This window comes from Anas platyrhynchos, chromosome 3 (genome assembly GCF_047663525.1).
Source record: "Anas platyrhynchos isolate ZD024472 breed Pekin duck chromosome 3, IASCAAS_PekinDuck_T2T, whole genome shotgun sequence".
NCBI lineage: Eukaryota > Metazoa > Chordata > Aves > Anseriformes > Anatidae > Anas > Anas platyrhynchos.
In genome coordinates, this window is record NC_092589.1 from 231604 (window position 1) to 257368 (window position 25765).

General features: G+C 39.5%; 2 protein-coding genes across 3 annotated transcripts; both read right to left on the bottom strand.

Annotated features, from left to right (window-relative positions):
• Positions 1 to 214: 214 nt before the first annotated feature.
• On the bottom strand, positions 215 to 7992 carry LOC119714470 (coiled-coil domain-containing protein 138). Of its 2 annotated transcripts, XM_072035170.1 has the most exons (5): positions 7158 to 7992; positions 6245 to 6361; positions 5118 to 5310; positions 2948 to 3130; positions 215 to 1436 (listed from the first exon to the last, which is right to left on the bottom strand). In XM_072035170.1, the coding sequence occupies exons 1-5, from the start codon at positions 7269 to 7271 to the stop codon at positions 1432 to 1434; spliced, it is 612 nt and encodes a 203-aa protein (XP_071891271.1). In that variant the 5' UTR covers positions 7272 to 7992; the 3' UTR covers positions 215 to 1431. The 2 variants fall into 2 exon arrangements, with proteins under 2 accessions (XP_071891271.1, XP_071891270.1); XM_072035169.1 differs by having other exon boundaries at positions 215 to 3130; positions 7158 to 7964.
• An 8543-nt stretch (positions 7993 to 16535) lies between these two features.
• LOC140002059 (peptidyl-prolyl cis-trans isomerase-like) lies at positions 16536 to 22104 on the bottom strand. Its single transcript, XM_072035171.1, has 2 exons — positions 21802 to 22104; positions 16536 to 17109 (listed from the first exon to the last, which is right to left on the bottom strand). Exons 1-2 carry the CDS (start codon positions 21874 to 21876, stop codon positions 16789 to 16791), a joined length of 396 nt encoding a protein of 131 aa, XP_071891272.1. The 5' UTR covers positions 21877 to 22104; the 3' UTR covers positions 16536 to 16788.
• Between the last annotated feature and the right edge of the window lie 3661 nt (positions 22105 to 25765).

Below are 25765 nucleotides of genomic sequence, written 5' to 3' on the forward strand. Positions count from 1 at the left end.
TAATAGTTATTGTAATATTATTCTACTTTTACTGTAGAAGAAGGAGGTCCTACAATTTATTCCTATAAATATCCTTAAATATCTAAAAATGCCTTAAATTCCTTTTTGTAGGTGTAAACAAATACCATATTCTGCTTACTTGGGCATTTCTTTGCTGGCTTGTTCTTACTGGTCTCAATAATACTGTATTATTTTATTATTAAAAATACCGGTCTTAAGGTATCTGAAGAAAACTTTATTAATATATATACACACACATATACATACAGATACACTGTAAAATGTTTTAACTGTGAGGTTTATAAAACAATATAAAAAATACGCTGAGGGAATTTTACCATAAAGCAGAAGAGCCAAAGTGGAAATAATACCTCAAGTTTCACAAAGTTCAATCACATGAAAGCAAACTGATAAAGACATGCATTTAAAGAGATTTTTCCTACATTGTTTATCTATTCATTTTATATATTCATTTCAAATAAGCTTTTGCAGAATAGATTTTAAATCATCACAAATGGACAAAATAAGCATATAATTTAAATGCCTGTCTATCTGATGAACTAGAAGAATAAAAACTGTGTATTTTTACATATTTTTCTGCATCATCTCTGCACAGATTTTGTTTTTATTAACTACTGTAGAAAAACTAACTTGGAATCTATCCGGTCAGGATTTGACACAATTTTAAATAATCTGCAAAAGCCTCCCATAGGAGCCATAAAAAATTGCAGCATTTGGTAGTTACATTAACTTAACTTCATTGGTAGACTGTAATGAACAATGAGCAATTTATCACTGTTGACAGAACTCATCTGAAATTTACCCTCAAAGTGATCAGTCACTCACAGCATCAAGTCTCACCAGCTATTGTCATTCAGAAATTTCTGTTTTATAGCTAAAGCTCTGTCACCTCAGAAAATGAAGACTGTCAGGAACACCAGCTTGAAGTTCATGTTTTAACAAATTAACCATTACGGTTTTGCCTCGTTTCTAATTGCATGTGGATCTGCCAGGAGACCGGACCAACCCAACAGAGTGATGGAGAGTTAGCTCGTGGAAAAGTTACATAAGGACCACAGAAAAAGAACCAGTAACTACACTGAACAGCTTGCTGATGAGCTGCTGTCTCTTACACAGTCACTGGCAAGATTGGAACCATTTGCTGAGTTTAACTGATTCTCGTCGTCAACAGCTGGGCCTGCTAAGAGCCAGTGGTTATAGCACAACGGAGGGCAGGCGAGGTAACAGTCAGTGCAAGGCCCCTCGAGTGTGGATGCCTTCGTGGGTGACCCCGAGTTAAGAGAGCCCAAGGACAGGTCCAGCCCATCACCCAGTACATGTTGACCTCAGGATGGTATCAATTGTTCTTCAGCTTCCTAGATGTGCAAGACCTTCACGCAGCTATGACACAGGATGTACGGGAGGCCACCCTCATTCTTAAATGACCATCACAAACATACACACACAAAAAAAAGCAATAAAAAAGGTTAAAAATAGAACAGGATTCCTTATGTCACAGAACTAAGTTGGACTGAACAGAAGTTTACAAAGATCAGAAAAGACCAGAACAAAAACCTACACCTTGGAGGCCAGGAACTACCTTTATAACAAGACAGACTGACAGGATTCTGGATGTGAAACACCTGAACCAAACAGGGATGGGGTACATGAAAAGCTGCGTGCCAGTAAAGATGAACAGCAATAAGACTATTAATTCTAATTTGTCATTAAGATACTACGTATAGATAGGAAACAGATGGTACCAATACCTGAACGGTTACATTTGACATGCAACAAGGTTACAAGCAACATGGCAAAATGTGAACTTGTCACAATTTATCTCCATTATTCTTCCAAATCTAGGCATCCAGCAGATCGAAATGACTACTACTAGATAACAGAACATGTACTGTTAGTGGAATTTTTCTTCAAAGTAATGTCAGATACCATCAACCCTGCTTAGGTTTTTCTTTCCCAGTTACTATACCGATCAAAATTATGATGATTAGAAATACTTTAGTGGAAAAAAAACAAATAGATAAACTAACCACACGGTCTGAAAGGATGAAAACAACATCAGGTAAATCTTTCTGCCACTTATCTCACTACAAAATGCCTTCTAACTCAACGTTGTTCCATCCCAAGTCAAACACGCTTTCTGTTTTTGCCCCTATAGTACATGGTAACAAAATACCCCAAGCCAACAATATACATTTCACAAATAGCAGCAGTCCCTTCTCCTTCCCTTTTCTGTTCCAAAAAACAATGAATACTTTTTATTTTAAGAAAATTAACAAGGATTGTTCCACATGACACTGGAATGGCTCACTACTTGTGTGTTCATCCAGATTGTTATCAACTGATTCTTTGCCTGTGTCACCTGGAAAACCACTGTGAAGGAGACTATTAACCCTTTTATAGGACCACACCACAGTACAACTCATTGAAACATAACCATCCCTTACAGATGTGCCATTTCCAATTACTTTAAAGTGAAAAATGGCTAGGGGTGAGCTGTTCACATTAGGGGGGTAAAAAAAGATAAAAGTTTATTTATTTATTTATTTATTTTATCTCCACCTGCTAACAGGATTTCATGAAATGGCTGCCCTGGCACAGCCTTACTTCAAAAGAAAATTACTCATTGGCAAAACATCAGCAAGGTAAACCAGTGGAATAAACAGAAAAGCTAAACTAAACATCAAAAAAAATCACACCACTAAGAAAGCAACCAGGACAAGATGTAAAGCTTGGATGCTGACAGTGAGAAGAGACGGACAATTCAGAAACATACTTTATATCTCTAATGAATTTAAATGACACAAATGAATGCTAATGCTAGATCAGGTTATTTATAGAGAAGCAGCACGTTATTTTTGATTTGGTATTTATGCTTACCTCACCTACTTTCATCATAACTTTGTATGTATTTTTTTCAATTACTCACTTTTATCGTTGTTCATGGCCATCTCAACTAATGCATTAAGTGCAATAAAAAGGAGACATTTTTTGGATATAGTTAAGTGGCTTAGTATGATAGGCACACATCGGTATTGCAAAAATAAGATCTTTCCTTCATCTGTCTTCAAGTCCACGCAAAGGGAACGAAATGCCTGAGTCAGGTAATTCACTGAAAGATAACAGAAAACAGGGAATAAAAATTATGTAATCACAGTTCCATTAGATGATCACAAATACATGAATATTTATCCTAAGAGTTACTGTTGCAGATATATACTAATTAAAAAAAAAAAATTAAATGGCTGAAAATATTAATTTACTTATTTGTTTAAATGCATCTTCTGCCTATTTTTATTCCTTACAAAAATTGTTGTGAGTGGAAAAAAAGACAAGTTACAACTCACAAATTGAGCAAAATATATTTGCAAATATAACACCTTTCTAATCGCTTCCTTAAGAGAGAAAAGAAATCACAAGCTGCATAGTTTGGGACTATATTGGTTTCAACATCTGGGAAGCCTCTAATAAAGGAGTAAAAGGCTCATTCATCTGAATAACTGCAATTACTGTCATGACAGCAACTATTCACATTCCTTTCCATAAAAAGCTGTAGTTTAAGTTATATATGCATCCACGTTATATATGCATCCATTTTGGAGAACACTAAATTATTCAGAGAATTTAGATTAAGTGAATCAATTCAGTTTTCTTAATTTCATGATGTCAAATCTTCCTCAATATCTTGGAATAGCATTGATCATCTGGAGCACAGAAAATTAAGAGTAAGGGAAAAATTTATCACATAGCAAAAGTTTAATTACAGTGCCATCTGCTGGATATTAGCATCTTGAAGGGAACAGGATATATATGTTTAAACTGAATGTGCTGCTTTGTCATCGCTAGATCATTAGACATGTGGTCAGTGATGAAAATTCATACACGGTAAGTTTCAACATAAATTTAACAGGTAATTTTTTTCCATGTTCTATAGGCTCGCAGTAAAAACCGACCATGAGAAGCTAAACTGATTCATTCTGATCAACAGCTTTCATCTGCTTATAGTTAATCTCTGCAATAAGTACTTTTTTTGTATTGTAATTCATTTGCATCATTTTCATCAAACATTTCTAGAAATGTGAGTTTCAATTTCAGGGTAATCATGCTTCACCAAAATATTCTGACTGAAACTATATGATACTGAAATTGAAAATACACTGATTCTTCCCTCCAACAGCTGAAATACTGTATTTGTTTATTAATGGTGACAGGGTGGTCTTCCAGAATGTTTAAATCCTACTTATTCTAAGTACTACCAGTATAAATACTGCACAGGTCAGTATTTTTGTCATCACTTCAAAGAAAACGTTTTTTGTCTTTTCAGGCCCTGTTTGTTTTTAAAGAAACTGCTGCTGAGAAGAGATACTACGGCATCCTGGAAATTGCACAAGTGGAGTAACTCTCATGAACTGAAGCAAAAGTCACTAAGAACTGCGATATCTCCAGACAAGTACGACCTCGTTTGCTTTTGCCTGTTAACAAAATACATTACTATACTGCATCAGCATATGGTAGCATTCTTCAATGCTGATAATGTTTATGGGTAGCCACTTGCAGTGACAGACTTGGTAGGAGAAAAGGGGAGACAGCAGAGAGGTAAGAGCTAGATAGAGTATGAGCTTTACATTAAACTTTGACAAAGCAATGAAATTCTAGAACTGTTCTGAATTTGCTACTGATTTCAGTTTACTGAGGAGCAATTAGCTGTACCATTATATGCAGTGCAGATCTTGACAAACAAATCACTGCTACGGTGATTGCTTGAGAGAATTACCAACATCTCTTTTCCCCTTTGTCACAAAATACGTTGATCTCACTGACATAAATAAAGCATATTAAAATGACCACACAAATTATGACATGAATAATAGCAAGGTTCATACTTGCTTCCCTATATTATGCTTCATCAGGTGGTAAAATTCAAATAAAACATCCTTTACTACTAAAGCATTACAGATGCTACAGTATCATTGAACTGCTGCATTTTGTACATTTGTTTTTTTGTCTGGGCACATACCTGAAAATAAGATTTAAAAAAAAAAAAAAAAAGAAAAAGAAAAAGATAATTTAAAAAAGACATAATAAAAACCAGAACTTACTTCGTTTTGCTGTTCTAAGCACAACCAAAGTTGACAGAAACCTCAAAGGCATAGAGGAGCTTTTAAAGAAATGTGCAGGTTTTGGTTTACTCCGTGTAGACTTTTTAGTCCATTTTTGCATGCTTCCCTTTTGTACTGCGCCTTTGAGAATAACTTCTGCAAGTCTCTCCATTGTTGCTGTCATGCTTGCATCCTGTTTCAAACAACGTGCACATTTAGCGTAAACATTAAAATACATGAAAATCCTGTCTGCTAAGTACGTATGTTCCCCTAAGGATTAAATATTAAATAGCAGATGTCGTGACCGTGTATTGCAATATAGTCTGTACATGGGATACTACTTTGCGTTCCACAAGCAGTTGAACAACATTAGCACAGGGCCTAGTCAACACACACTTCACAAAGAAACAAGGTAGTCAGGGCCCCTGATATGCTGACGTTATTTAATTTGCCTCTGGTTCCAGAATAAAGTCAGTTCAAACTCAGCTTTAATCAGTGCTGCCTACTACACTACCCTCTTTTGTGAAGATGCCTGAAGCTAGGTCCTACAAAAGCGTTTACAGAACTAAGGTCTAAACATGACCCTTAAGAATACTGTACAGGTAAGATGTATTGGACTTTTCAAAAACCGGTGCAGAAATATTACTTCAGAATCAAACTTAATAACATGCTCATTTAAAATACCTTCTCATTAGCACTGGAACCACCAGCTTAGTTCTATTCAGTTAGACACTGAGTAGAGAACAAAGAAATCAAAATACCTTTGCTACTTTGCCACACGTTGCCATCAATTTCAACAAATCTCATGCATAAAGCGAACAAAAATATATTTCTTTTCCTAGTTCACACGTTTTGTAAGCACATATGGAAAATACCATTTCTGAGATGCTACACACTACTGCAACAAAGATCACATATGTGTGCAAAAATATGTTTACAGACACGGTGCAAAATATTACAATGAATGTGAGAAAGTTAATTTGGTGAGAATTAGTTTTTCATTTGCTATGTATCTGTGGTAGGCATGTATGCTTTGCAAAGACAGCAAAGTTTCTTTTATATATACTCCCTGAAAATATCTACTTTTCATACTCATTTATAATGCAAAATATCTCTTGGGAATTTACCTGACTACCAGTGTCTATCTGCCTTAGAGACCAGTAGATAAATTGAATCACAGACATATGTAGTTTAGGATCCACAAATGGCATCCACTGGAGCTGTCCAGTGACCATAGGCAAAAGCTGTAAAAATACAGAATGGCAAAGTTACGTGCAGTATACGAACTTACAGTACAAGCTAACCACAAGTAAAAAGCAAACTAAGCAAAACTAAACCAAACTAAAATCAACGTATTCCCGGAGTTTAACAGACTACATGTACAAATACTCACTGGGCAGATCTGGTACAGGTAACAGAATTATATACTGAATTTACATTTTACACAGGTTTACACAAAAAGTGGAAAGACATTGTGTGAGCTCAAGCTCTGAAGTCTAATACCAAGGGCTACAAATTTTAGATAGAATAATAATTAAACAAACAAACAAACAAACAGAAAAAGCAGATTTCCTGAACGCTTCACTGATTTCCAAGCCTCGGTATCCCAAAAAAGCGTTACAAGTATAGCACGGTATCATCTTTTATAAGACATAACTTGAACTTTTAATACCTAGTATCAGCACTAAAATACTTTAAATTAGACGTGTGTATCTCCTTAGGAAAAAGGAATTACATACAGTATTACAGATAAAACACGAGATAAATTATCAGCTGAGAAAAGTGACTTAAAATAGAAAGACAGGTGGAATCTCAAGGTCAGACTGCACACTACACATTTCCTTAAAAATGATCTATATAAATATCTGTATGAAAAATTATCTATTACATCTCACTGTTGGAATTAATACTGAAGGATTAACTGCTGTTTTCTTTTAATTCATGTATTCAAAGCGTGTGTAAAACAGGCAGACCTGTTACACTCAGAAATAATACAAAGAATCTTAACATTTCAACCTAAACAAATTCAAATGCCTTTACCTTCATACAATTTTCTAGAGTGTAGTTTTCTTTAGCACACTGAGGTTTCTCACTGCCCTCTCTCTCTTCTTGTATTTCTATTTTGCTAAGGTGTTGGTCTGAGATCCAGTCCATAAGAATAGTTAAGGGGTCGTAAACTTTTGAAATCCGTAGTAACTGTAACACATCCACAACATCAGTTATTTCAGTTTTCAAGTCTATGATTTTCTAAACCACAATACCAATAGACTAAAATATACGAGTACATTAGTAATACGCACATGCTTTATTTTGTGCTTAAACAAATGTTTATGAAAGCCTTGGGAAGAGATTTTCACATACAAAATCACTCTATTTTATAATTCTAACTAAATGGATCATAGGAGAAAGAAAATATTTAATGATCTGTGCATGATCCTCATTTTAATACATTTAATACACTCCTTTGCTTTATTTCATACAATCTACTTAGGCTAAATTTTAACTGTGTAACTAGCATTGTTGGAAGAATAAAGATTTTGTGAAATTGTCATTCTGTCCCTCTGCTACAACTGTACAGAAAAGCTCTGTGAAAGGTATCCAGACGTTCCTGAAGACAAACTACACGAACATCTCTCTAAAACCTTCACAAGTTTTCTTGTATCTACCTTCAGACAACTGTTCTTCTCTTCACTCAGAATTCTAACTACTGATACTGCTCATATATCACTTGCGACTGTGAGAAAAGAATATGGGGCAAACTATAACCGCCATTTAAATATAAGTAGCATACTCTATGGATACAACAAGCATCCTGATCATCATGTAAGTCCTCTATGAATACTTCAGTTTGCACAAAAGAGAAAGAGAAAGAAAGATTTTACTGAGACTAGGAAGCAGATGATTTTAATCATACTCAAGAGCATCAGAACTGCAATTCACTGAAGGAGCAACGGTCAAAAGAGTTTAGGCAGCAATTTGCTTGTCAGCATTTAGGTCAGATTTAAGTCAAGTGAGAAGAAAACTTTAACGTTGTATTCTTGTGAACCACTGTCTCAGCGTGCCTTTAAGAACAGAGAAAATACTCCTTTAATTAACACTTTCAAAAATAACTAACTCTAAAGTCTTTAATACTGCAAAAGCTCTGAGAGACTAAATTTCATGTACTAGAAAACGAAGCAGAAAGTATTTACAACCATTCACACAATTCTTGTCTTAAAGAAACAAAATCAGCAATTTTGCAAACAACTTGTTCAAACATTTAAAATTGTTGACTGTAACTTGCAAAGCTACTTATAAACTTGACTGTACTGCTTGACTACTTGACTGTAACTCGTAAAGCTAGTAACAGGAAATAATTAATCTTGCCTGGGTTTTTAGCAATTCGTTATTTTCCCTCAGAGAGTTAAGCGATGACCTCAGTTCGTTATTTTCATCAGTCATTTTTCTCAAGGTTTCTCTCAGTTGGCTCATTTTTGTCTCATGCTGCTAGAGAAATATCAAATTTTAAAACGTGATTAACAAGAGAGTCTTTTTAGAAATAATTCTCAACTAAGTTCCATTTCAGTGTTAAAAAACAGGACAAACTTTCAAAGATCAAATTTGTAATTCTTCATGGTCCAATCTGCACATACCACCAGTAGTGAAGAAAGCAACATCCACACCACATATTAAGAAGAAATATAAAGAAAATGGGAGCCATGGTGTACAGCCTATGGATCTTGTTTTTTTTTTTTCCAGAAAATACCTAGATCTTCTCATTGATCCTCTTGTACATTCCGCAGTTAAGTCAGGTGTGGGAAAGAATTGTGAATGAAAACAAATGTCAAAGCTTTTGTTTACACTTAGCTCTTTTTTTTTTAACATCCATTTTAACCACAAATATGCCCAATTCTCCCTTTTTTTGAATCTTTCAAATATTCTAACTATTCACTGCTGATAGTTAAGACGCTTTAGTTCACCTGTACTTAAACACCTGTCCTGCAATGTCCAGCAATGTATCCAATACGTGCTACATTTCATCGAATTGGAAAAAAATAATTGTGAAACTCAAGATAGTAATCTTTTAATATTTGTTATTATTATTAGTCCACAATATAATTTAATACCAGTACATACCATTAAAATATAAGCAAAAACAGACAAAAGAAACCGCAACAAAGGAAAATTGAAGTGACAATTACTTGTAACAGTCAAAAACCTGCGTGCCTTGAAAAAGAAACCAAGGAATATGTCTTTTTTCCCCTTCACTGGAAATTTGAAATATAATTAAATATTTTCCAGCAGATTCTGGAAAAAAAAAAAAACCAACACTGAGGCTTTGAAGCCGAGTATAAAACAAATGTTTTCAGAAAATAACATTCCATTTCTCAGAAACCGTGAGAATCTTCTATGTGAAAATAGCTTTTTGTTCAGAAGTGTTGTCTTCTGCACTAGGAATTCAACCATCCACTACATTTTCTTAAGCCTCACTCTCAGACTGTTATCATGCTGCAAAAAGGACTTAAGCGGTAAATATAGAAATGATCTCATCAACAAAGAAAATGCTACAGATAGGCTCCAAACGGAGTGCTCAATTACTTCCATTGAAAAGGCCAAACCTTTAGAGTTAACCAAGCCTAGGAAAAGCTTGCCCAGCTTGGGATGGAACAGGAGCAAGGTGGCTTGAAATTGACCATAAACTTTCAAAACAGTCAGGGACAGCAGAATTATAAGTGAAAGGTTTTGAGAGGAAAAAAAAAAAGAATTAATATTCTCAATTTCTCCAAACCACATTACACAATGCTTTATAAGGCTTGCATATTTGGGGTTTTGACAATAATTTCACAGTTCTTCAGGGATTTGGCAATAATTTCACAGACCACAGGGCTGTTGTAGGTGGTGCCAGGATGTCTAAACCATCCAATTCCATTATCAAATCGGGTACCATCTGTATCATAATAAAGTGCATCACTTCATTCCTGCCAAATGTTTGTCTAGTCTGTTCCGAAGACCTGCAAATACTGGAAGCACCAGTCTTACTGACCTCTCTAACCCAGTGGTTAACTGCTTCATTTTAATCTAGTTTTCCCAAATTTCAACAGTAATCTGTACCTACACATCCCACAATTCATTGCACCATTCTGAACTGGAAACCACACCAAACTCACTAACAACAGTTTGGCACTTTTTATGCTAAATCTTTCATTTGGGGGTTTCAAACACTTTAAAGAAATAAGCATTATATCCAGCAAACATATGATGGCTTAAGAAAACTACAAGCAAGTTAAAATGTATGGGGAGCAATAAGAATCACTAAGTAAGTTATTGTACTTTTTTCATAGTTCCAAGTACTGCCTAAACGTCTTCATCAGCATCTTTTATTGCAGCGAAAGCTGCTTCACATCTGTGAAGCAATTCTTCTCGCTCAACTAGAGCATGTTCTCGTCTCTCAAGTTCCAGTGCATATTTCTCCTGTGCTGAACGCTCCCTCTATACCAAGGAAAAAAAATGTTGAAACGCCTTCGAAACACATGAAATTACCGATTTATAGTGAACTAGAATTCTTTCCTCTGCAGATATGCTTAGGTTTTGTTTTTAATTATAGTGTTACACAATAGCTGACTAATTAGAAGTATCCTAATGGCCATCTACATTCAATTGGATTTGCGGCAGGACTGCTTGGCCTTCCAAAATGCAGAATTCAACTCTGCATGGCTGTTCAAGTAACAGCATAGACAATTAAAAGTAGGATTTTGTTTCCAGAAGTTTTGGATAATGCTATTATCTGTAAGACAAAAGAGTCCAGTGCCCTAAACACTAGATTGCTGTATTGTTTCTTCAGTTAGTGGAAAGCACCTCTAGGAAAGTGGTGAGAAAAAAGATACGCACAATTCTTTTCATCTTGGATGGTGCAAAAGACAGTCCCAGCAGGAAATCTAGCAGAAGCACAGAAGCTGTTACAGAATAAAACCAATGCAGGTTTGGGAGCTCTTTAGTTAGTGGCCCAAGCCTGATGGTGGATAAACTATTGGGAGTCACCAGCAGCAGAAAAGTAAAGGCAGAAGGGATGGTCTTCACAGAAGATCAAGTCAAGAGGGCAAGTGCTCTTGAATGCCCAGAGTGAAGAGCATAGTTTCAGGTGCTGTCAGGAAAAGCAGTGCTTGCAGGTGTTTCTCTCCATGCCAACACCGCATCACAAGACACAACTCTTGGAATAATAGCACTGTGTTCAAACTCCCTTCAGCAGAGCAAATCTCTGATCTAACCACTACCCATGTCATTACCAAGTCAGTGAACTAATTTAGGGGAAGAGGTGGATGATGACAGTGATATAGTTAGTAATTTCTGAATTCTCTGTCAAAAGTGAGAATCTTTGTAACATTACTGATCATTACAAAATGTCTGAGGCCATCACAGTTCCTACCTGGAGATTCTGACGGGCGACTTGCAGTTCGCTATTACTCTGACTTTTACCTAAATGGGATGGTAAGGTGTTATCTGTGGAGAAAAAGAACACACTTTACATTAAAAATATAGTCTTAAATAAATAAAGACTGCTTATCCAAAACAGCGAAAGTGTATTTTAAGCGTTTACAGCGACCAGCATAAAGCAAGACATATTGAAATGAAAAAGTAATCTCCTAAAGAATTACGGAGAAATGCTCAAAGTTTTGTTCCATGACTTGTTTGAATCAATCTATGCACGGACTGAAACATGAGGTAGCCAAAGTTTCCTTTTTGTTATGGCTTCAGGAAAGTGATTAAGTGCTGAATAGACCCGGACCTCTCCTATTTCCCGTTGAGTGAAACACTTCAGAACTGCAATTTAACAAATTGCTACTGAGTAAATTAAGAGGAATTTAGTTGTATACAATGAGAGTTGATGTACAATAGTCACAGTTTCTCTGTTAAGAATTTAGTTTAGAATAAAGAGAAGCCAGTCCACCATTTAGGGAACCTGAGCACTTTCATTTCTGATAAAGGCTGCCTCACACTCGACTCTAAAAATACTAATAGATACGCCTCTTGCTCGAATATTTAGTCCTACCTAACCGACTACATTAGCAATGAGCGTGAGCACCCATATAGCCCCAATGCAAATTCCTTTTTGTCATTCCTGGTCCTCCCTTGTTCTGTCTTGAAGACCCAAGTGTACATCTTTGGCACAAATGACGATAACACAAACATTACTGCCCATTGTTCCAAACCAGTATTAGTCCGACACTGCCATTATTACAGAGCTGAATTCATTCTTAGATGGTTAGAAACATATTCGGAGCCTGTATTCATAGGTCACATAGGAAGACAGACCTGCCTTCCCATTGACGCTTACCGATGTCCAAACACAAAGAGCTAAACAGGCAGCAGCAAATGAAAACGGATCAGAACAGACTAGAGAACACAGAAAGGATAGAAGTAGGGAAGTATGTGACAGATTCTTAAGAACCAAGCATAACAATACTGCTTCTCAGCAACATGTTACAGCATAAATTGGAACTCCTTACATATTCACTCCTCTTTTGGAGTGATTAGGGCCATACTAGCTGTTCAGTGTTGCTATCTGTCTTCTTACTGCAATACGAAGTATTTCTAGAAGAACCTCTGGTACAGACAGTCATGTTTATGCTGAGTTTCAGAGAGTAACGCCTCTTACCAACATCATATTTATGAAGTTCCGCTAGCGATGGTGCTTTACAATCCAGCAACTGCTCCTATTGAACATGAAGGCAACACATTAATATTTCATCTTGCATGTGGGCCTTTTCAACAACTACATTAACAGACAACTCTTGCCTCCACCACACAAACTACATTACTTAAACTATTAAAGCTGAAAAGCTTCCAGTTATTACGAAGCTTAATGAAACACTCAAACATTTAAAATAGGGAAAAAAAATCAGAATTTGTCTCTTATGGATGGCATGTTCAGCTTGTGAAACCATTTGGTTCAAAGGCAGCATACCCTGCCACAGAATAGCCTGTCTAAAACAAACATCTTAAGACTAAGTGTCATTGCTGCTGTGTTACACAAAACTAATACCTGTGCAAAAGTCAGACTGTGCGACTGAAGGCTTTTACGCAGCAATCGAGAGTTAGAGCATTCCTTACTTTCTGCTCTATTTAATCCAAATTTAGAAAACAAACAAGCAGCATAGAGGGCAAGGAAGTCTGAGTTCTCAGGCCTGATACCTTCCTGCCAGTCACACAATAAATAGAGAACTGCCTACCTAGTCTTAACTTCTTGGATGTGACTACTAGCATGATTTTCCTGCATTTTTGAAGACTGTCAACCCTGAAACCTTGACAAGTGTACGAAAGCCTGCAGTTGCAGTTTTCTTGAAAGCTAGACCGAAGTGTCAAATGGCAGAGAAATTAACATTTCTTTAAATAGAAGAATAGGAAATCTAGAAAAATAGAATAAATTCTAGAAGAATTACATCTAAAGAATATTAATTCCATTAGATTTAATACTCAAGATTCTAAAATAATTTAGCCAGGAAGTTTTACAGAAGATGACACGGGAAAAGTGCTCCTCCAGTCAGACGCTAGAAGCTTCTGAACGTCACAGAACAGAGGTTGGAAATTGGCATTTACCTTCAACTTGTAAACAGCAGGGCTTCCAGGAAACAACTTAGCAGATTTTTCAACCCAGTATTTTGCTCTTTCATCAGTGACGGCATTATTGCACAGTAACTCCGCTATCTTCAGTACTAGATCTTTCTGCATTGGGTTCAACTCCACAGAACGCTAGTTTTCCCCATGCACGCACACTGGAAAAAAAGGCAGGAAAAAAAAGGTAACCTGATCTTGCAATCCACACAGAATGGGAAAGAAAATTATAACAGTCATTGAAAAGACACAGGTATTCAAATTAGACAGATCTATTAGTAAATACTTTTTGAATGAGTTAAGAAAGACCTCAGTTGCTAAATGCATCACTAGTCTACAGCACCCAGATACATCTGCTGCAACTCAAAAGAGCAAAAATTCAGAAAAGAAAGAATTTCCAAGGGAAAAAACGCAGAAGCCAGCTACTCTGCCCCCACCACCAGCTATACGCAGGCAGCTGGACTCTTACGTACCTTTAGTCTAACTCCATATAGACATTTTTGAAGAAATATATAATTAAGTCACACCCTACGACAAGCTGGGATGTATTGGCAGCAAAACTTTTGAGCACATCCTCTCCCTCCCCAAAACCTGAACAAAGGCATTCTGATGGTGAATTTTTCATTGGGCAATCATACAAATAAATGTCAATTATGTTCGCCCTGCCCCATCTCACACCCCCCCAAACAAAACCCCCCAAAAAAGCAATAAATACAAACAACTAGAAAACACCCTAGGTCTAGTCTTCCAGTAGCAACTAGATTACTGCTGTCACCTGAGCCCTTGCTAAGAATCTGTCACTGCTGTCAAATTCCCTAATCCAAAGGGCAATGTAAGATATGGAAAGAATTTAGTAGCAGCTAGCACAAAGACCCAGTCTAGGTCACAAAAGAATCATCTTAAAAAAAAATACTGATGAAGCAAAACACATCAAATGAAGAATCCCCTCTGCAGTATGTCATAGACACCTTTGGCAACAGAAAGCATACATATTACACTTTTTCCACAAACATGTTTTCTTCTATGCATTTAAGAAAAGTCCAGAACAGAATGATTTTAAAAGTCCCTTTACAATGGATTAAAGCAGGACATCGGAGGTCGGTGGAGTACTTACCCTGTAACATCCAAAAGCCTTTTCTATGTTGTCCTCAGCTTCATAAATTTGTCCAAGAAATCTGTGTGCTCTCGCATCTCTCTTTTGCACACTGAGGTATGTAGATATATACCTATGGAGCAGGAAAAAAAGGATCAATATTCCTCAATAATACGAGTCCCTCTGTCCTCCCCCGCCCCCCCCCAGTGTCCACGGAAGCGGGGCAGGAATTTAACATGTGATACAGGAAATGCAGTCATGGTTGGTTCCAGATACCTGGTCTGGACCTTAAAGTACAGAACAACATTATTTTTACATGTACAGACGCTACTTATTTGCCACCAAGTATTGGTATTTACTAAAAAAAAAAAAAAAAAAAAAAAAAAAAAGAGAGAAAGAAACTGTAACTGTAATTACTTCATAATACAATGGAATAAAAGCCATTTCAAACAGCAAGTTTTTCAATATCACGCAACTAATTATCTAAGTTGCTGTTTTATAAAGATTTAAACAGCACTTGATACCCACATCTACTGCTACTGTAAAGCAGCATGATAGTGATCTTGATTTCTCCAGTCTACTTCATATTCACTTAGCTTTTCTAAAGTACTTTAGAGAACAGAATAGCAGAATACAGCAACGCGTATTACCTTTTAGCAAGTTCATACTCCTTTACTTCAAAATACAGCTTAGCGAACTGGAATCCTTTCAACGATTTCTGAACGGAAAACACACAACAAGCACATTTTAGATGTACAACACTTTCAAAGTAATTGCATAGGAAGACCCTTCTGATACTTTTTGAGAGACTGAATTTGATAACTAGTTATCAGCTCCAGTCCGCTCCTCATACCCAAAGTTTTGTTTCTGAAAGATGTGGGATTTGGAAAACAATGCTTTTCCAGTAACTGGCCAAGGCTACCAACGTGAAATCGAGGCGGCCGCTGCGCTGAGGGACCGGGGCGGGCGGAGGGGGTTAACGGGAACAACGGCGGGGCCTCGTCCCGTGCTGTGGAGCTGAAACGGGGACGAGCAGGGGAGAGGCTCGCTGTTGGGTTACAGCTCCGTGTAACGCAGGCACGGGTCGAATCTGTGCGCTAGGGGCGTGCAGGGTAATGCTTGTGTAAGCAGCGTTCCCTGGAGAGGCTGAGGGAAGGGTTGCTCTCGCTAGCCTCAGAAGTAAAGCATGATATGAAGATATAGCGCGTGACAGAAACATGTGATGTCTATAGTCATCTCTAACTGCATATATGAACAGCAAGTCGGCTGTTCTGAAAAAAATACTGATAGTCCTGGCGCCGAGCTGTAAGAGAGAAGTTAAAAAGAACTTACCCATGCACGTTCCCCCTCTGCACCACAGCTTCCCAGATAACACTCCAGGAGATGGTTGTCACGAAAAGTTACCAGCCACTTTAACATACCATGTACAAAAACAACGTGGGTCTGGAAGGTAATCTCCCGAGCAAGTATGAACTAAATCCTGTGGCAGACTGCACATAAGAACTGCTCTTTACCTTTCAAAGTACTCAAGTGCCCAAGAGCCTGCAGACAGCACAAAACAGCATCCACCTGACCAGCACCTGCCCAGCTGCCTCAGCTTCCTCACTGCTCATCAGAGGAAGAATGACATTTCAAAGGCCTTCCGTCTACTGACCATCAACATCAATTAGCACGTTCAAAATAAGTACACAACGCGATGCAAATTGCTCTTCAGCAAGCCAAAGTGAAGACAATAGTTATTTTGACAAGACTAAGATTTAATTTGTAAAATTTGACATTCCATACAAATATGTCATAACACAAATACACCCAAAATATGCCAGTGTCTGAACTTATTTAACATGCAAAAAAAATCAATTAGAACACATAAAAAACAACCATAAGCTGCAATTTTACATTTATACATCAGAAGTGTCCTTTTTAAGGAAGTGGAAATAATTAATCAATAACATCTAAATACTGATTTATACTGCTAGAACATCTGTATACTCAAAAGCCAGAATTCTCTATTTGCCCACAGTCTGTAATGACAACTCTTCCACTTACTAACCCGTTGGGAGAACCAAAGGATTCGAGCTTTTTCACAACATCCGTTCCATCTGTCACAAAACCAAACACCACGTGTTTAAAGTCCAAGGCTTCTACTGTTTTGAGTGTTGTGAAGAACTGAGAGTTATTCGTAGCCCGACCCCTATTTGCCATCGACAGCAATCCAGGACCCGTGTGCTTCACTTCAAAGCTCTCTTCTTCAAATGCATCTCCATAAATTGACCGTCCACCTGTTCCATCATGGTTAGTTACATCACCTCCCTTAAAAAAAAAGCACAGCGTTTACTTTCAAGTCCCAAAGAACAAGATCATCACGAACATCGTGATGTTCAAGAACATCGACCAATAGCACAGTTACATTCTTTCCAAAATAAGAGGTTTTGTTCAAAAAACACAGGTAAAACCTCATTCTTAGTTATCACAAGTACTATAGTTACTTGGATATAAGGCTTTCCACCTTCAGCAGATTTGCTCGTGGTAACAAAGCATTACTGGAATGTTCCTCGTTTATCCTGAACACAGCATTTTATCTTTGTTCCACATGGCAACTACTCTAAGCGGGTCATTCCCACTTTCTGCTTCCTGCTTCACTCGGCCCTTACAACTGGCAACCACGATTATCTCTATTCTCACTTAGTCCCTGCAGGCACAAAACTGACCACCCAGAAAAAGTCATGGTACCACTGATCAGAACTTTCCTGCTTTTGTGCAGAAAGTTTAAAGAAAAGAACAAGGAGAGTCATACTTCAGATTCACTTAATACCCAGTCAAGACTGGAGAGTTTTTCACTCTGATGACAAGCCATTTGTATATTGCTATCCATTTCTGAATTTGGAAACGATTGTGCCCTGCCTTGAGGGATGTAGCATTATGCAAAAGCATTCTTGTAGCATGTAAGGAATTCAGTTTATTTTACCTGTTTTAAGTCATTATACCTCCTACTGAATATTTGGAAGACTTTTAGGAACGAAGGGAAGGTATACGTGAGCAGATACCGATCTCCTATGCCTTCAGAAATTATGGGGATACTTTTTGAGAGACTGAATTTGATAACTAGTTATCAGCTCCAGTCCGCTCCTCATAACCAAAGTTTTGTTTTTGAAAGATGTGGGATTTGGAAAACAATGCTTTTCCTGTAACTGGCCAAGGCTACAAACGTGAAATTGAGGTTACTGGTGAAGCAAGCAACAAGCCTTAATACTTGTGACATTTCACAACCACTTCTTACTGAAGAGTGTAGAAGAAGTAGAAGAAGAGAGTCTGCTACATTTAAAGTACAGCCTGTTTTTTTCCCCCAATGTAACAATGTTGCAAAAAGAACCCCTAAAATCTGACAGAGTAAACAAAAAAGATGGTACTTAGTCCTGGTCTAGTACATATCACTCACAACTGTTTCAAGATAGGTAAAATGTTTTCTTCCCACCTAAGAAATCCCACCTACTCTCAGTTTAGAGCGTGGAAACACAGCAAAAACCATGGAGTTCGGGCCACAGGGTTACTGCGGAGCCTGGAGGAGGTGCAAACGAGGCTGCCACGTTCTGGGATATAACCACACAAGGCAGGCCATACCCCTTGGGGTCAGGGGCTGTTTCCACCCACAGTAGGGCTGCGCATACGGTCAGCGGAGCATGAAAAAACTAGAAGAACTGAATTACAATTTAAAGGAAGTATTGCTGAGAGTGGTCTCCCGAACCCACGGCACAGTCCGAAATCCCAACGGTGTTATCAGGCTAGTTATATAAACTTTTTTTTGGGGGGGAAGAGGGCTTCTCGTCATGAACACAGTAAGGACTGCATTCAGCTACTGAACTGTTACTGCACTGAATAACTACATACAATAATAACAAATAATAACAATCAAAAAGACCTTACCTAGCACTAAACTATAGGCTTGAGGTGAAAGCCGCATTACATTGAAAACAAGAGAGAAAGATGTGGTAGGAAGGTACGCATTTTAAACTCAGACAAGGTATTTTCTTTAGGAAAACCTCCTGACTGTGCCGATTCAGAAAACAGCCAGAAGAACCAAGTTGTTCATTACGAAGCAAACTGCAGTTTCTGTCTTAAACCTAATAACTAAAGTGCATACATAGGTTAGGTGTGTGTCTCCTTTAAATCAGGATAAGGAAGTATTTACATAGGCACAGGCAGAAGCATAGGGAAGAAAGGCTGCCTTGCTGCTTTTCCATCCATCTCAAACACTCATTGAAGAGAGCTGATACAAGTCTTAATAACATAGCCTTTATTGATGACACTGGAAAGATGTTTTGAAGCAACCAGTTTTCCATAAACAGGAAAGGAAATTTTGCTTGCTATGATGTAATTACATAAAATCTGTGTAAGTCACTAGTATAAAAAGGAAAAAACAAACACGTGTAGTTGGTAACACAGTACCATCAGGAATTCCTGAGCAACTGCATTTTCAATAGAAAAGGGAAAAATAAAACAGGTGTGCATGAACAGAACTCAACGGTATAAAACAATCAGGTGTATGTTATAAGGAATTCTGATGACTTGTGAACTCAGTTCTTGAGGATGACTAAAGAAATAGATCCTAGCAGGATCAAACCACATATATTTACACTCACAGTGTAAAAGTAATATTGCCAGTTAATTGAAATATGCATTTCCATTACTGTTCTAGACGTTAAAGAAGCTAAATTTAAACCTCAGGTGTTCACATTTGTAACAAAATTCCTCTTGCATCCTGAATAATTAAGGCAAAGTATGTTATCTTTTGAAAATACCTTGTATATAGTTTCTGCATAAAAATATGAAATAAAAATAAAACTATATATATATATTTAATGGAACACTGTTATGTATGGTCCAGCAGAACAAGGCACAAAAAGTGAATACAATGCAAAAGCATATATAAAAGTTAATGAGTTACTCTGAATGGAATATAGCAAAATTCAAGTAGTTCTGAGCATGCTCATTTCCTGCAGTAGGAATATAGACTTCATACAGATATTTCATGCTAAGTCCGATGTACAGATTCATCATGTAAGCACAAACAATCAGAAGCAGGTCATTTGTACAGTGACTGTATCTAGAAATAAGATACTTTTCAAACCATCTGAAACCAGGCTCCTTAATGAGACTATTTGACCTGAAATCTGGGCATGTTTGTTTTGTTTTGTTTTTCCATGAGGTGAGGTATGTTTGGTTTCTTGCCCTAGACACTTGAAGTTTTATATTCATGCTTAATCTGCACATCAATACTTTCATTAATATAAATGACACTCTGTGTCCGTAACATTGGACACATTTGCAAAGTGTGTCTTTGCCGGTATTCACAAGCATATTCTCCATCTAAAATTCCACAGAGATTACTGTGCACAGTGGCACACTTGTACCAATTCTACTGCATTATCAGGGTCTGAAACCTTTCAGGTGAGCTGATATTTAATTTAGTCTATAAGTGTGGTCTATTTATCAACAAATAAGTATACATGTACACGTACAGAGAATGGAAAATTTCAAAATATCTCAGTCTGATTGAAAGGCATGCATCATAATCTATTATCTCATTGCAGCCTCAAAGTCCCTCCCCACGAGTACGATGTATAACATTTCCATAAAGAACAGGGAGAGCAGAAAAGTCTTCACTTCCTTCCCAAAGTTTCAGCTAGTTTCTTCAGTCTTTTCTTCAGCTCTAGAGGAAGCTTCTCATAGCAGGTTTTGCAGACAGGCTTCATATCAAATTCTCATATCAAACTAGAAGCTATTTTTAAATATGTATTTAAAATCCGAGCTCCCAACATCGGATCAAAAAGCAGGTTTTGTCTGTGAACTCCAAACTACTGGAGGTAGTTAGGCCCAACGACGCAAAACATGAATCAACGGTCTGCATTCGAAATACACTCAAATTGCTACTCCCCACCCCTCCCCCACCCCCAAGTGATCTATGTAAAACTTTAAGCGAATTTAAATGAAAACAGGCCTCCGCGTTTTCGGTCCATCTTTTCAGGTATCACTGACACGCCAGAGCGGACTCACGCTTGACACCTTGCGGACAGGGATGAAAAGCAACCTCAAAAGAAACGCTTGCAGCCTTGGCAGACCCTTCCCTCCGAAATCAACACAACAAGGAAACCAGTAACTATTCCCTCGGTGGACTGTGCTACACAGTCAGCTGTAAGCATCGCTCGAAAGTCAAAACTAAACGCGTCCGGTGGCCTTGAGCACAAGAAGAGGAGAGGAAATATTTTGTGTCGAGGCCACCGGGGAGTATCAACACTGTGGGAACGTATCTGTGCACCTGGCGGCGATGCACTTGACGCTGTCTAGCCCAAACAGTGCCCAAGTCGAACCCACAAAGTCACAGGACAGCTTTGCTGCTGCTGCTGCTGCTGGGAAAGGCACCAACCAAAGGCACAGCCCCTGCACGCAGTCCCTACCGGATCACGCTTAGCTCGGGCACATTCACGCCGCTTCAAAGCAACTCCGAGCGGCAGGCCGGGATCTTTCAGGATTAGGGCCCGCTGAATCGCATCAGGCGGCTGAGCGTTTCCCAGCTAAAATGGGCACGGGTGGCGTTTGTCACCCCCGGGCCCGCTGGCTGACAGGGAGCGGAGCTGTGCGCCCCCAGCCCCCCTCGCTCGGCGCTGTCGCTTCAGCGAGCGGCCGGCCAGAAACCTCCACGGCGCCGCACGGAAAGGACACTGAAACTTGAAGGCGGCGCGGTGCTTCGTTTGTGAAGGAAAGTACCTCTCCCTCGCTCCGGCCCCGAGGAAAGCCCTGCTATAAAACCCCTCCTGTCCGTGAGGCGCCGCGGGGCAGGGGCAGGGGCAGGGGCAGGGGCAGGGGCAGGGGCAGCCCCAACCCTCCCCTCACGACGCCGGCCACCCCCCTAGCCCCCCACCCCACCCGGGACCCCACCGGGACCCCACCGGGACCCCCTCCGCCTCCCCCCCCGCCGGCCAAGGGAAGCGGCGAGGCCTCGCTCACCTCTCTCCGAGAAGCCGCAGAGGCCTGCACGGAGGCGACACAGCGCTCCACCTCGGCCTTGCTGCGCCTCAACATGGCGACCGCAGCAGCGCCGAGCCCGGCCGGGCTCCGCTCCGCTCCGCTCCGCTCCCGTGCCGCGCCGCGCCGCCGCAGCGGCACAAACAAACAGCTCCAGGCGGGGCACCGGCCGCGCCCTAGGAACGCCGCGCACGCAGCGCGCTACGCACACTGCGCACACTGCGCACACTGCGCACGCCCCCGCTGAATGCGCAGGAGCCGTTGCCACAGTGCGGGGAGGGGAGGGGCGAGGCTGTGACGCATGCGCGGGGCGGCCGCTGGGGCTCCCTGACAGGGCTTTAGGAACTGAGTTTGCAAAGGGTCCCTCAGAAAGTAGCTGGGAGCAGCCCTGAAGACGCGCAGGCTGCAGAGTTTGAGACACGAGCTGTAACTTATTCTTTTGGATTGATTGATTTAATTTTGTAAGCCGTAAGGCGGTTGCCCCGCGGCTTGCTGGAGGTGTGCCCCTCTCGCTTTTCTGCAAGTTCCAGGCACTTTGGTCAAATGGAGGCCACTGGGCTGTCCCCAAATGGTGTGATATCTCTGTGGACAGGCTGCGTTAAAAATTCATCCCCTCCTCAGTCTCTAGCGTCCCACTGACATGCACAAGTTTCCTGCTGGACCTAAGCACTACCCACATCTCCACAACTCCTCCCGCCTTTATAAAAAAAAAAATAATAATAAAGTATTGATTCAAAGATCGAAGCCGAAATTCCTTTAAGTGGTATATTCTTTATTGCAGCGCTGGATGCACGGGGGATCTCTCCACCTATCGTGCATACCCAAAGCGGAAAGCAGTCTTGAATTTATACAATCAATCTCTCAATATTCTACAAGCGCCTATACATATGCATTACCTATCCCCGCCTTCCCTCGCTTCTCATGCTAATTAGCCTTTTGGCACCTTGCGCCTGCGTAGAGCCTCCCAAGAATTGTGGGCAGGGGTCTTTGGGACGTGGGCAGGGGTCTTTGGGAGGAAGACCCCGAGTCTTCCTCACAGTGTACTTTTCACCTTTGGTCAGGAATCTGATGAATTGGCACGTTTCTTAATTGCGAGAGCTGGTTGTTGCCAATTCTTCCGTTTGTTGTATCTTTATAATGAATTCCAATGCCCAATTTTGAGATTTATAGTCCTTCCATTTGTTTCTCTGTCCGTCTGCCGCTTCCTTATCATGAGTTCCAGTGTCTTGTTTCGAGATATACAGTCCTTGTCTGGGGATTGTCCTTGCCTCCCCAATGCCTCCCCAATACCTCCTTAATCAATCCCCCCTTTTCTTTTCCCATGCAAATTCTTTTGCATCAGATACTTTCATTATTTACAGTAACAAAACAAAGCAGGCATCTAAACAACATGCACACAAATATTCCTAACACTACTAATGTTATAGAGCAATGAACACTTGTTTCAAACATTGGAAATTGGGCAACCAGGAGGTTAACTTATTCCATATTTCACTAAAACTCCATGAAAGATCATCTTTACTGATCTCATGTAGGACCCTTGTCTGCTTCCATATTTCTTCCAGGTCGGTAGAGATCCTTCCACTCTGATCTACATACATACAACAACTTGTATTTATTACTGTACAGACTCCCCCTTGAGCGGCCAGTAACAAGTCTAGGGCCATCCGATTTTGTAATACTACCTGTGATAAACTAGATATCTCTTCTTGTTGAGCCTTTATAGCATCCAGAGGTTTGTTTTCTAACTTCTCTATAATTGCAGAAATATTAACTATCGCCTTTTCCAATTCACTCACTCCTAACCATGGGATAAACCATCGAACAAAACTATGAAAAGCAGTGTGTCTCTCTATCAATGGATTGTTAATTTTTTGTCTAATTCTCCGGATATGATTTCTCAAATAACCTCGAGGCGCTACATCATGTATGGTCAAATTGGGGACTACTGCTCCAAGAGTGCAAGTTCCCTTCCAATTCTCGGGCAAGACCTTACAGGCTGTATCATTGCATAACCAATACCACCCTTTTCCTTCTGGAACCGTCCAGCTGGTTGAATTTGCCCAACTGCTAGTTGTACTAATATCAATTGTTTGATTACAAGATGTCTGATTTCCCACATAAGTAGTACCCGTATTTATACAATCCTGTTTTCCCATACCCTTAGGCGGGTTACGCCTTTGTACACATACATAGTAAGATTCCAATGGCACGAAGCTACTAACTTCTAGTTCCAAAACTTCTTCATATTTTTGACCCCAAGATGTGTTTTCCCACAAATTAGTCCAAGGTAAGTTTGCAGGCAAGGGAATCCTGATTAACGATACACCCTTATTCCCATGCTGTGGCAGATGGGTGCATACCCAACAGTTCGTCTTATTAATCACTTGAGATACAGTTTGTATTAAGGTCAGGTGTAAGTTCTCGTCCCAAACTGCCCACCCCGAATCTGAGAACCACACCCCTGCAATCATTAGGATCTGGAAAACCATAATTTTGTTGGTCCAATTGGAGTGGTGGTCCATATCCTCACCAGGGCCTTCTTCACCCTTGAATCGTGGATCCAAGCTGCTTGCTCCTTAATCTTAATGGCGGTGTGTGTTGTCAGTAATACCTGGTATGGTCCTGTCCACTTTCCTTCCGTTTTTCCTCTAGGGGTTGTCCTGAAAAAGTCTTTATATATATAATCCCTGAGCTTAAAAGGGTGGATTGGTTGATCCAACCGTCTAGCCCAGGTCCTGAGAACAAATTTATGTACTTTATTTAATTATTTCTGAAGTTCAGTTATATATGCATATGAATATTCTAATCCTAACTGTGTTCGATCCTCTCCACTAAATAGAAATGGATACGGCCTTCCATATAAGATTTCAAAGGGACTCAAATTCCCTTTTATTCTAGGTTTAACTCAAATTCTAAGTAATGCTAAAGGGAGGGATTGAGGTCATGACAAATTAGATTCTTGTCCGATTTTAGTGTTTAATTAAATGTTTCATTTTTTCTACCTGTCCACTTGCCTGCGGTCTATAAAGAGTATGCAGTTGTCTTTAGAATATCTTTAGAATCTTACTTATCTGTTGTACCACTTGCACACTGTCCTGGTTTCAGTTAGCACAGAATTAATTTTCTTCCTAGTAGCTGGTGGAATGCTGTGTTTTGGCTTAGGATGAGAAGAGTGCTGATAACACCCCGATGCTTTAATTGTTGCAGAGCAGTGTTTATACTAAGCCAAGGACATCTCAGCCTTTTGCTCTGTCCTGCCAACGGGCAGGCTGGGGGTGCAGTAAGAGCTGGGAGGGGACAGACCCAGGACAGGTGACCCAAACTAGCCAAAGGGGTATTCCATACCATCTGACGTCATGCTAAACAATATATAGGGGTGGCTAGCCGGGGGGAGGGGGCCGGACTGCTCGGGGTGAGGCTGGGCATCGGTCAGCGAGTGGTGAGCAATTGCATTGTGCATCACTTGTTTGTACATACTATTACTTTCGTATTATCACCATTGTATCATTATTATTATTATTGTTATTATTATTTTTGTTATTATTATTTTCCTGTCTTACTAAACTGTCTTTATCTCAACTCACGGGCTTCACTCTCCATTTCTCTCCCCCGTCCCAGAGAGGGAGGGGGGAGGGTGAGCGAACGGCTGCGTGGTATTTAGCTGCCGGCCGGGTTAAACCACGACACACACAAAAATGTGAAACTCTATCAGAAGACATTGCTACTAGAATCCCAAAGCATGGTATTATTTCATTTAACAAGACTTTAACCACTTCTTCTTGCTTTGTTTGTTCGACAGGGAAAGGCTTCAGGCCTTCCTGAAATCATGTCAGTCAGAACCAGTAAGTAACAAAACCCCCCTTTTCTAGGGAGTTCTGAAAAAATCAATTTACCACTGTTGTCCCAGATAATTTCCTTTACCAATTATTCCAAATTTTATTCT